This window comes from Xenopus laevis, chromosome 2L (assembly GCF_017654675.1).
Source record: "Xenopus laevis strain J_2021 chromosome 2L, Xenopus_laevis_v10.1, whole genome shotgun sequence".
Taxonomy (NCBI): Eukaryota; Metazoa; Chordata; class Amphibia; order Anura; family Pipidae; genus Xenopus; species Xenopus laevis.
The window spans coordinates 142,796,968-142,808,519 of NC_054373.1; the positions used below are offsets into that span (position 1 = coordinate 142,796,968).

Here is an 11,552-nt window from a genome sequence, read left to right on the forward strand (position 1 = left end):
ATTCAGTGAGAAAAAGTTATCTCCTGGTTTATCATGTGAAAACTCATGGATGAGATTTAATTTCTTCAAATTTAGTGCCAGTTTTTACCCATAGACTTCAATAGCGTTTTCATGTGATATACAGTGAGATAAGTTTTTCTGAATTAAATTGAATCTCATGCATGAGTTTTCACGTGATAAACCTTTTTCTAACTGAATTGAATCAAGCCCAATGTCTTGTGGAAAAGTTTCTACAAGAATAATTGGGAATATGTCTTAGTTAAACACAACCAGACTTACATTACATTTATTAACCACTGGGATGAAGTAGGACATGTTATAGGACATGTCACACACTAGCTAGTCATTGTCTATACTACACTAACAGTTGTTTTAAAGGAGAAGTAAACCCTAAATATGAATATTGTAGTAATTGTAATATAGTAATGATCCAAGCCTTCAAAGTTGTCACAGAATTTTCCAATCTTGGAGTTGTTAGAAGTGTTTGTGACACGCACACACACGGTTTACTTTGAGCAGCTGCTGAGAAGCTAAACTTGGGGGTCGTCACAAATCATCAAGCAGAAAATGAGAGTCATAGAAGCCACAAGGCTGATTAATATATTCTGATGCTAATTGTGCTGGTTTCTGAGTCGTCATGTATCTATAAGCTGAATTATTTACTAATCAGCATTTTATTGTGTCTTTTATATTCTATATATTCAGTATATTGTCTCTATTCAGTATAGAGTCAGTCCATAAGCTCAGTAAGTGACAGCAGCACAGAGCATGTGCAGTGAATCAGCAGAAAAGAAGATGGGGAGCTACTGGGGCATCTTTGGAGACACAGATCTTTATTGCTTAAGGACTGTGGTTGACTTGGGCAGGTACTGAAGCCCAAAACATAATTTACAACATTTCTGTCTGACTTCTTTAGTTAAGCTTTAGTTCTCCTTTAAGTGAAAGTTCCCTGTTGAGTTAATATTCTTCCTTACAAGTTAACTATCTTTACCTTGGTGACATTATTTTTTACCGATGAATAATATAACATGAGGAGTTTCATGAGCATTTAATGGCACGAAGTTGAAGGCCAAGTTCATTCATATAGGTTATGGAATTTCAAGATAACCTCTGACATCCTCATATTTTCCAACAGAGGGTACATCATTTTTAAAAATAATCCTGTATTTTTTTCAAATTTCATGAGACGCAAGTGACATTACTAAGCACCAATTTAAAAATTACGACGTCAGCAAGCACCATGGATATAGGTAATAATGTACCCCTATTCTAAAAGAAGTGACCACTGAGTTCCATAACCATTTAAAGTGATTTTATACAGGTCATGGATCATGGAACCATTTTTAACAACAGGGGGTGCATTATTTATTAAAATACATACATGTTTGTATAAATATTTTAGAGAGTAATTAACCCTCGATATTCGACTGTCGAAGTTAAATCCTTCGACTTCGAATATCAAAGTCGAAGGATTTAGCGCTATTCGTTCGATCAAATGAAAAATCGTTTGATCGAACGATTAAATCCTTCGAATCTTTCGATTCGAAGGATTTTAATCCATCGATTGAACGATTTTTCTTCGACCAAAAAAACATTAGAAAGCCTATGGGGACCTTCCCCATAGGCTAACATTGTACTTCGGTAGGTTTTAGGTGGCGAACTAGGGGGTCGAAGTTTTTTTTAAAGAGACAGTACTTTGACTATCGAATGGTCGAATAGTCGAACAACTAAGTTGTAGTTTAAGTTGTAGTCGAAGGTCGAAGTAGCCAATTCGATGGTCGAAGTAGCCAAAAAAAAACATTCGAAATTCGAAGTTTTTTTATTCTATTCCTTCACTCGAGCTAAGTAAATGGGCCCCTGTATGCCCTCATATTTTACAACAAAGGGTGCTTTATTAATTTCACAAGTGACATCAATGACATCACTAACCACATATTATAACTGATGACTTTACTAAGCACCGATTATAGAGATATAATTTACAGGATATTAGTGGCTCTTGTGTATTGTAAGGAAATATTTTACAAGTTACTAATATATTGTAACTGTAGAATTTGGTGTGTTTTTGTTTGATTCTTTCCTCTGCTTACTGTATTTTTCTCTCACCAGAGTTCTGTGCAACAATATATTGGGTCTAAAACTACCAAATGACCCTATACTGACTCCCAACACTGTCTGCCTGACATTACCTGGCTTGAGCAAACGCCAGATGGGTCTGTGTGTGCGTAACCCGGATGTCACAGCCTCAGCTCTGCAGGGAATCCAGATCGCTATCCACGAATGCCAACACCAGCTGAAAGGGCAACGGTGGAATTGCTCCACATTGGAGACCACAGGCAAAATGCCCCATGACAGTGCCATCCTCAAAAGAGGTACAGTCTAGAGAAGTCATTAATGGTTATGTTAAATCAAATGTTTGTGTATATACATAAAGGGACGGAAGACTTAAATTATGAGGGTAGACTGTCAAGGTTGGGGTTGTTTTCTCTGGAAAAAAGGTGCTTGCGAGGGGACATGATTACAATTTACAAGTACATTAGAGGACATTATAGACAAATAGCAGGGGACCTTTTTACCCATAAAGAGGATCACCGTACCAGAGGCCACCCCTTTAGACTAGAAGAAAAGAACTTTCATTTGAAGCAACGTAGGGGGTTCTTCACAGTCAGGACAGTGAGGTTGTGGAATGCACTGCCGGGTGATGTTGTGATGGCTGATTCAGTTAATGCCTTTAAGAATGGCTTGGATGATTTTTTGGACAGACATAATATCAAAGGCTATTGTGATACTAAACTCTATAGTTAGTATAGGTATGGGTATATAGAATTTTAATTAAAAGTAGGGAGGGGTGTGTGTATGGATGCTGGGTTTTCATTTGGAGGGGTTGAACTTGATGGACTTTGTCTTTTTTCAACCCAATTTAACTAACTATGTAACTAACTAACTAACTAACTATATACCGCCATGTTGCTAAAATAGAATATGTCAGTATAGGTATGGGATTCATTATCCAGAAACCAGTTATCTAGAAAGCTCCATCTCCATAGACTTAGTTGTAATCAAATAATTAAAACATTTTGAACATATTTTCTTGTTCTTTGTAATATTAAAGTAGAACCTTGTATTTGATCCCAACTAATGTATAAATAATCCTTATTGGAGGATTATTTATAAAAACAGTTCTGATCTTAAAGTATGTAGATCAGATTACGGAAAGACTCCTTATCCGGAAAACCCCAGGTGCTGAGGATTCTGGACCCATTCTTGTATTACTTGGTAAGAATAGTCAGGACCTTCTGTGCTGTTGAAGCTAATCCCAGCCCAGACTGTGGTATTTACACTGACACTCTGGCTAAAGTCTAGATTGTAGGGAGGGCAGGATACTTAGTATAACTCACTCTGGGCTGGAAGTGGTACCATCCTTCAGTAGGTTGGATCACTGTTAGGGTTGCCACCTGGACAGTTTTGAACTAACAGACCATTTTTCCAAGGGGCTGTCTGGTTTAAAACCTCTTGGGTTTTAGGGTTGCAGAACCTGGACAAAATTCCATCCAATCCATCACAATGGAAAGTGTCTTTCTCTGTTTGGGCTTCGGGCTGGAGGCAGTTTGGGAGCACTCTTTTTTTGGCCATACTTTGCACTAATGTGTTAGCATCACCTTAAGACATAATTAAATAAGAGGTACAAAATCTGCTCAGGTTCAGAAACCAGTAAAGCAGGCTCTGTTTTTTTGATTGGTTACCAGGGGTCACTAGATCTGGAGAAAACCTATCCCCAAGTTATAGCTTTCTGAGCATGGAATAATCTAGCAGCAAATTAAGTTGCCGTTTAATATACCGTGATTATCAACCATAAATAATAGATCAGCTGTTGTTAGACTTTTTTAGTTCCGGCCTATTTGAAGTTCCAACCTCTCATTAAAAGAGTGCAGATAAAGAAAAATATCTGTGCATTAGTCATAGCTTTAGGAATGTCTAGTACAGCAAATACATATTCATCCCAAATCTCTCTCTAATTGACCATCATGGTGGGCTTTAAGGTGTATATAGTAGAACAAATGTCTATTCTCCCCAATTCTCAATTTAACTGACCTTCTGGGTTATCACTGTTCCACTGTTCCAAGCCATCTTTTAGCCCCACAGTTTTGGAACCACAGAATAGTGGCAGGCTTGTTAGATAGTAGAGGGCTACTTTAATACGTTCTTGTAACCATCTTAAATAATTACAATTAGGTGAATTTTGCTTTGTTATATAATTTGATAAAGAGTTCTGTTATTGGGCTTGGCCTGAATTTTGGGCAGCCATTAAGAGGGAATTACAGTTGGTTGTTCATGTCTGTGGCAGAACACAAGTAAAAAGAGGAATAAACTTTTATGCTGCTCTTTGGACTTACGTTCTTATACTCAAGGCACATAGCTCAGATAAATTTGGCACACAACACTTGGCACAGCACAGTAAAGCTGAATGCAAATGGATTTCCAGCCAAAAGAATTTCTGCCACCCAGAAACCAGAAGCAGGTTTAATGTGAGTCATAGCGCATCCTCTGGAAAACCAAGCTTCTGTTTGAAGTGATTTATAGGTTTCATAGCTTAGAGGCTGTGGCACACATGATTTTTCATCTGTGCACAAGTTCTTGGAAGTTTTTTTCCACCGATTCTGAGGCATATGTCAAAACTGTCAGCGAAAAAAGTGCCATGTAAGGGCTTTTTTTTATCATCGCATAGAGTTATATCTATGTTAAGAAAACATTAAATTACAATTTAAATCGCCACTTAAATGCCACCCCACACTGGGTCTGTTTTGATAACATGGGTGCAGTTGCCTATAGCATCCAATCAGATATTTGCCTTGATTTTTAAACTGATCGTAGACTGATCACAACTGCAATGTAATCATCATTTATTTGGGCCACCATTATAAATATGCTACATAGTGCCAGCTACCTATGTAAATAGGTAGACGTTCCAGAAGTACCAGTCAATGTATGATGAACCCAGTTTGCAGTAGGTATGTATATGTTTATATAATACACAAAAGCCATGAATATCCTGTAAATTATATCCTTATAAACGGTGAGTAGTGATGTCATCAGTTATAAACGGTGAGTAGTGATGTCATTTCTGTCACATGACTCACTAAAATTTGTGTATTATAATAAATAAAGTACCCCCAGTTGTAAAATATAAGGATATTAGAAGTTACCTCGGAGTTCCATGACCTGTATAAAAACACTCGGCCTTCGGCCTCGTGTTTTTATATGGTCATGAAACTCCTCAGTAACTAATAATATCCTTATATTTTACAAGAGGGGGTACTTTATTCACTATATAATGCACAGAATAGAGCATATAGTATATATATAGAACTGTACATTCTTTCAATATAGTATTAGTTCAAGCAGGGGGGCAAATAGATAAAGGAGAAGGAAAGGCAACAATCTTTCAGGGTGCTAAAAATTAGGCACCGTCCAGTGATTTTATTCACTTATCTGATACCCCGAGGTTCCTGTGGTTCGAGCATCACATAGCGATCCTCTTCCTACTTCTTTCTTCATGTGGATTCGTATTCACAGTTGAGTGAAAAGCTGAACAAAAAAAGCCAACATTTTCACTCTACTGCACATGTGGCGGCCTTGGGATTTTAAAAAAAGTTGAAGTGGAAGAAGAGGATCGCTCTGTGGTGCTTGCTAACAAGAACTCCAACCAGGGCATAGGCCTAGGGTATCAGGTGAATTATTACAATCGCTTGGGGTGCCTAACTTATGGCACCCCCTAGTGATTTAAACTTCCCTTCTCCTTTAAATAAATTAAAATACACAGTAACAAAAAAGGGCAGAGCTCTGTAATATGTTCCTACCTTGGCCTTTTTACAAATCAGGGATTGATTTACAGTAAGGTATAAGGGTGTTGCTTACCTGATGCACTGAACATATAGATGAATAAGAGATGCCATAAGCCTAATGCCTGACGGGGGCTGAAATCAACAGACAAAATACAGATAACAGATGGAAAGGCACAGCATATATATTATTATTATTATTATTATTATTATTATTATTAACATGTATTTATATAGCGCCAACATATTTCACAGTGCTGTGCTGTTAGATCATTGAAAATTATTTATGGTCAATAAAAAAGGAAATTACAGATAGATAGACTAGTTTGTATTTTTATTGTTAGCCAATATAGGTATCACTTCTACAATACTTTGTAGAAAATTGGTCTCTGCAAGTGCAGAGATCGCAATTGCTCTTTCTGTACTAGTGATGTGGACCCCCTGGACCCCCTAGAAAGGTGAGTGTGGATAGGGTGGTGACAGCATAAAAGGGCAGCAGGGTGGTGAGAATCACCCCTGTGTGTACTGTATATCAGCAGGCTGATTTCCGCCCCCCACGTGGCAGTAGCCTATGGATGGATGGATGTAGTTCAGGATAGTGACAGAGAAGACTCTGAATTCCATTTACTGAGAGGAAGATCTTTCCCAAGCAATAGGACACAGCCTCACAGCATATTGAACTAGGGCCAAAGAAACAGGGAAAAAAAGCTTAGAGCAGGGAACTACAGCTAAAGGTGTCAAAGGCATTGGGGAAAAGATTGATCACAGCTGCTTCAGGTGGGAAATTCCCAACTACAAGTAGCAACTTCATCGAGCCTTAGCCTCCTGCTTGCTGGCTGGAGGCAAATGTGTTTTAGTTCAAAAAGCAGAGCTCATCTTTAATTGTAGGCCTTTGTTTGTTGATAGACATTTTAAAAAGGGCTTGATAATCCAATTTCACGACTGCTACAATAGGAGATATCTAATTGTTGAAGCGCAGCTTAAGCTTTTGGAAAATAATAGTTAGCTTTAGATAGTTTACTGGTGTTTTGTTGCATGGCTGCTGTACACATTTCTAGGGACAGCATTCAGAATTAAATTAAATTCATTATGCCACATTCTCCCCTTCCACATACCGTTCAGTCTCAAATAAAGCACCAAGACCTGACTCTGTTGAGTTGTATGGCCATAGATACCAACTCGCCCAATGTCATATGGGTTATAATGATCTGGTTCAGGTATTTTAGAGACTTTTTTTTTCATATTACCATGTGTGATGGCACACAGTGTGGCGATTTACCAGCTAGAATCTGCACCAGTCAGTTGGGAGAAAAAGGTACTTCTGGTGATTTGTTTCCCGTGGGTGCCTTCATCCATCCATCTCTGCATTAGGTTTGCCATCTGGCCAGTTTTTTACCAGCCTGGCCGGTAAAAATGATGGCTAATCCCAATGTTATTAATAGGGAAAAAAGATAAATATATAGGAAGGCCGGTATTTTTTTCCAGAAAAGGTGGCAACCCTACTCTGCATAGCCTGTTAGTTTTTATAATAGTTTTTCACCCAACTCCTTGCCTTCTGAGTATAGACATTCTCAATTTTTTCCACCAAGGCTTCACTCATTTCAGTTTGGTTACAGGTACCTGCAAATATTCTTGTTATATTGTCTGCGTGCAGTGGTGCAACAACCAGACTCCGAGACTGTGTGGGGCCCGTAGCCACTGCTCCAATAACGCACTCTTTTGTAGCAAAATTTGGCCAGGGGCCCTGGCAAGTTCTACAACACTGCCTACATAGAAAAATGTGCTAACAGAACAACCAGAATACATGTTTTAATCACACCTATACAGATAAAAATGTTTGGGACTTGCTATAGTATAAAATTGTAATATTGAGTTTCAGAACGCTAGCCTCACAGTTTGAGAAACAATGGTCTAGATTTACAGTATGAAGTAATGATAAGTCTAAAGCAAGTAATCTCAAAAACATTTCATCTCTCCTCAAAGTGGCTTCTTTAGTTCAGTGATAGGTGATTCCCCACCATTAGAACACCTTAAGGTTAATAGAGTTACCAACATGCAATCACAATGGTTTTATTGACCTGATTTCAGTAGGTATTAGCTTAAAGGAGAAGGAAAGGTTAAAACTAAGTAAGCCTTATCAGAAAGGTCCATCTAAATATACCAGTAAACCCCAAAAGTTGCGCTGCTCTGAGTCCCCTGTCAAAAGAAACACTGCATTTCTTTCCTTCTATTGTGTACACATGGGCTTCTGTATCAGACTTCCTGCCTTCAGTTTAAACCTCATTGCCCTGGGCAAGAGCATGCTCAGTTTGCTCCTCTTCCCCCGCCTCCCTCCCTTCTCTACTGTAATCTGAGCCCAGAGCAGGGAGAGACTCAGGCAGGAAGTGATTTCACACCATGTTAATACTGCAGCTCCTATCCTAAACAAACAGAGAGTTTCTAGAGCTATTTACTCAGGTATGGTAAAACATTCTACAGAATAAATATAGCATTCTAGCTTGCACTATTGCAGCTAATCTATTGGCAATAAAATACCTCTGTAGCTTTCCTTCTCCTTTAAATCACTAAGGTATGAAATTATGAACAGTCATGATGGTACCAAAACTCTCATCGATGCAGGTATTATTTTTTAAAGTTATATAACCGGGGATGTAAATTGTGCATTGTATGTTGCTGACTTGTGGTGTCACAGTTTAGGGGTGGTTGTTCCAGACTGACATTGTTGGTCTACTTTAGCCTTTTTTAAGCCATCTCTGTGTTCCAAAAATTAACATTGCTACCTGCAAAGGTGAGTCCATTTTCCATAGAGATGTAGATAGACTGTTGAACTTGTCTCATGTATTTAACCATTTGCTTACTGACTGAGTGGTTATTTAGTCTCCACAATATAACGATTGTTGCACTCTTCACTACACTGTATACCTCATAACTTTGTTTGCACTTAGGGGTTTGGTCTTTGTTGAGAAGGTCGCACAAAAGGGACATTTTTATTTATAAAACAATATAAATGTTGCTACAGTGGTAATATTGATGGACAGCAACTTGTGCATGGCTATCTAAGTATTCTTTCATTTAAGGATTCTCTAATTTCTTTTTATTAGGATTTCGGGAGAGCGCCTTTGCCTTCTCTCTACTGGCAGCTGGTGTAATGCATTCAGTTGCTACAGCTTGTAGCCTAGGCAAGCTTCAGGGCTGTGGTTGTGAGTGGAAAAGACGGGGTACTGAAGAGAAGATACGACTGAAGCTGAATCAGCTGCAACTCCAAGCTCTGTCTAAAGTCAAGGGTCTTCCCAGGGACTTGACCCCACTTCTTCGAGAGACACCAGAGCCCAGCCCACAGGATACCTGGGAATGGGGAGGCTGCAAGCATGAGCTGGAGTTTGGGGAGAAATTCTCCAGAGACTTTCTAGACTCCAGGGAGTCTCCAAGGGATATTCATGCAAGAATGAGAATTCATAACAACCGTGTGGGACGTCAGGTAGGATATACTACTGAGAACAACATTTCATTGCCCAATAGCAGATGGGAAACTTATCAAAACTATTATTTAGTAGAAATTATCTTCCATAAAATACTGTATATGCAGCTATTAATACTTCTGATCAAAGAACCTTTCTCTGCTTATTTGCATTTATATTAGTGACTGAGATCTGCCATATGATGTCAAATGTTTTGCTTTAGGCTAATAGAAAAGTCTTTCACAAATATGAATCGCAGCAGTAAATATATTTAAAACCACTAGATAAGCTATTATTTTCTACAGGGGATGGTCTCAGGGAAACTTCGACTCTCACACTTTCACTCACAGGAAGGAAGCAGAGGAATTGGGAAACGGGATAGCTTACAATGTTTGAACATTAATTTGTAGACATGATAATGAAAGAATAAGAATCCATACAATAGAAGAAATACAGTTAATATATAACCAGCTATCTTTCTTCAATGTCAGAACTAGTGATTAGTACATTAGAAAGTAAAGGAAAATACTTTATGTAGAGAACTATATACCCCCCTATGCAAAATATAAGGAAATTATAAGTTCCATGACTATGGCACAGGGCCAAAGTGGTTTTATACACACAGTCAAGTGCAGATAATAATTGATCTCATTAAAAATGACATCACTAAGCTCCATTTATAACTGATGACATCACTAAGAGCCATTTATAAGGATATAACTTACAGGATATTCATTATAAGGATATTATAAGTTACCGAGGAGTTTCATGACCATATAAAAACACGAGGCCGAAGGCCGAGTGCTTTCATACAGGTCATGGAACTCCGAGGTTACTTCTAATATCCTTATAATTTACAAGAGGGGGTATTTTATTCACAGGCTCTGTCCTCATCGGATGCCATATGGCAGGTGTTAAGGACAGAGTTGGCCTGTGCCATCTGATACTGTTGTTTGCAACTCACAACATCATTTACACCAGATGGGGAAAGAAGTGCACTAAGGCTAATGCCAGATGGGGCTGATCTCAGGTTGTGGAAAATGCAGGAAGATAATCAGACCCTACTCTGCAATTTGTCACTTACCTTGCCTGAACACAGAACCATTGAGTTGGCCCGGGGGCAGGCACATGCAACATACTTTGGTACCAAAAACCATCATGTGTGTCTGCACCTGGGTCAACACAGAGGTTTTTGGTGCAGACAAGTGGCACATTGCAGCGTAGGGGCTGATTTCTTAGCAGGCGGAGTTTCAGCCCCTTGTGGCAGTACTCTAAGAGCACACCCTCAGTCATTCAGCAACAATATCCTCCTCCTGTCTGTTATAAATATTACCCTTCATGTAGAGCTGGATCCTTAATATAAGTAGTAGAATGTAGATTTCATAGCTGACACTGCTTTAATCAGTGAACTCTGTTATTGCTGTTTTTGCCAGGCTGTGACAGAGAACATGAAACGTAGATGCAAGTGCCACGGGACATCTGGCAGTTGCCAGTTCAAGACTTGCTGGCATGTGACTCCTGATTTTCGAGCTGTTGGTACCCTAATGCGGGACAAGTTTCAGCGGGCTGTATTTGTTAACTCAAGAAACAAGAATAGTGGGGCCTTTCACCCACGACTGAACAAGAAGCGCTTGGCAAAGGAGCTGGTGTACTTTGAGAAATCTCCAGATTTCTGTGAAAAGGATCCCAGAGTGGATTCCCCAGGCACTCAAGGGCGAGTGTGCAACAAAACAAGCCAGCAGATGGACAACTGTGCCAGCCTTTGCTGCGGCCGAGGACACAATATACTGATGCAGACCCGGAGAGAACGTTGCAACTGCCGTTTCCACTGGTGCTGTTACGTGATGTGCGAAGAATGCCGTGTCACACAGTTGGTCAATGTTTGCAAGTGAATCAGTCAGAGTCATGGTTCTTGAACATGGGGGGGGCTTTATTTATCAAAGTCTGAATTTATATGACTATTTTAATAAAAAAGTCTGACCAAACTAGAATCCACGATTGGACCTTAGTCTTATTTATTATTACAAAATCACAATTTTATCAGATTGGGGACAAACACAAAAAAATTAAGCAAAAATCCAAATCGTTTTTTTTTTCAGGAATATTTTCCTGAATGCCTCAATTTTTTTCTGTCTTTTTCTCGAAAAAACCCAAATCTTTCCAATTTTTTTCCCGAAAGCCTAAAATACTAGAGCAGACCACAGAAATGTCCAAATAGGATAGGGACCTCTCCCATTGACTTATATACAACCTT

The 11,552-nt window shown here is 39.0% G+C and overlaps 1 protein-coding gene across 2 annotated transcripts in view; it reads left to right on the top strand.

Moving 5' to 3' along the window:
* The window catches only part of wnt10b.L (Wnt family member 10B L homeolog), a 35,920-nt gene extending 24,631 nt beyond the window's left edge, over positions 1-11,289 (top strand). For both annotated transcript variants that reach the window (XM_041582487.1, XM_018247363.2), the window contains exons 3-5: positions 2,110-2,372; positions 8,942-9,318; positions 10,732-11,289. In XM_041582487.1, coding sequence (XP_041438421.1) covers positions 2,210-2,372; positions 8,942-9,318; positions 10,732-11,190 — 999 coding nt within the window. In that variant the 5' untranslated portion in view covers positions 2,110-2,209 and the 3' untranslated portion in view covers positions 11,191-11,289. The remainder of the gene's footprint in view (positions 1-2,109; positions 2,373-8,941; positions 9,319-10,731) is intronic.
* Positions 11,290-11,552: the final 263 nt, after the last annotated feature.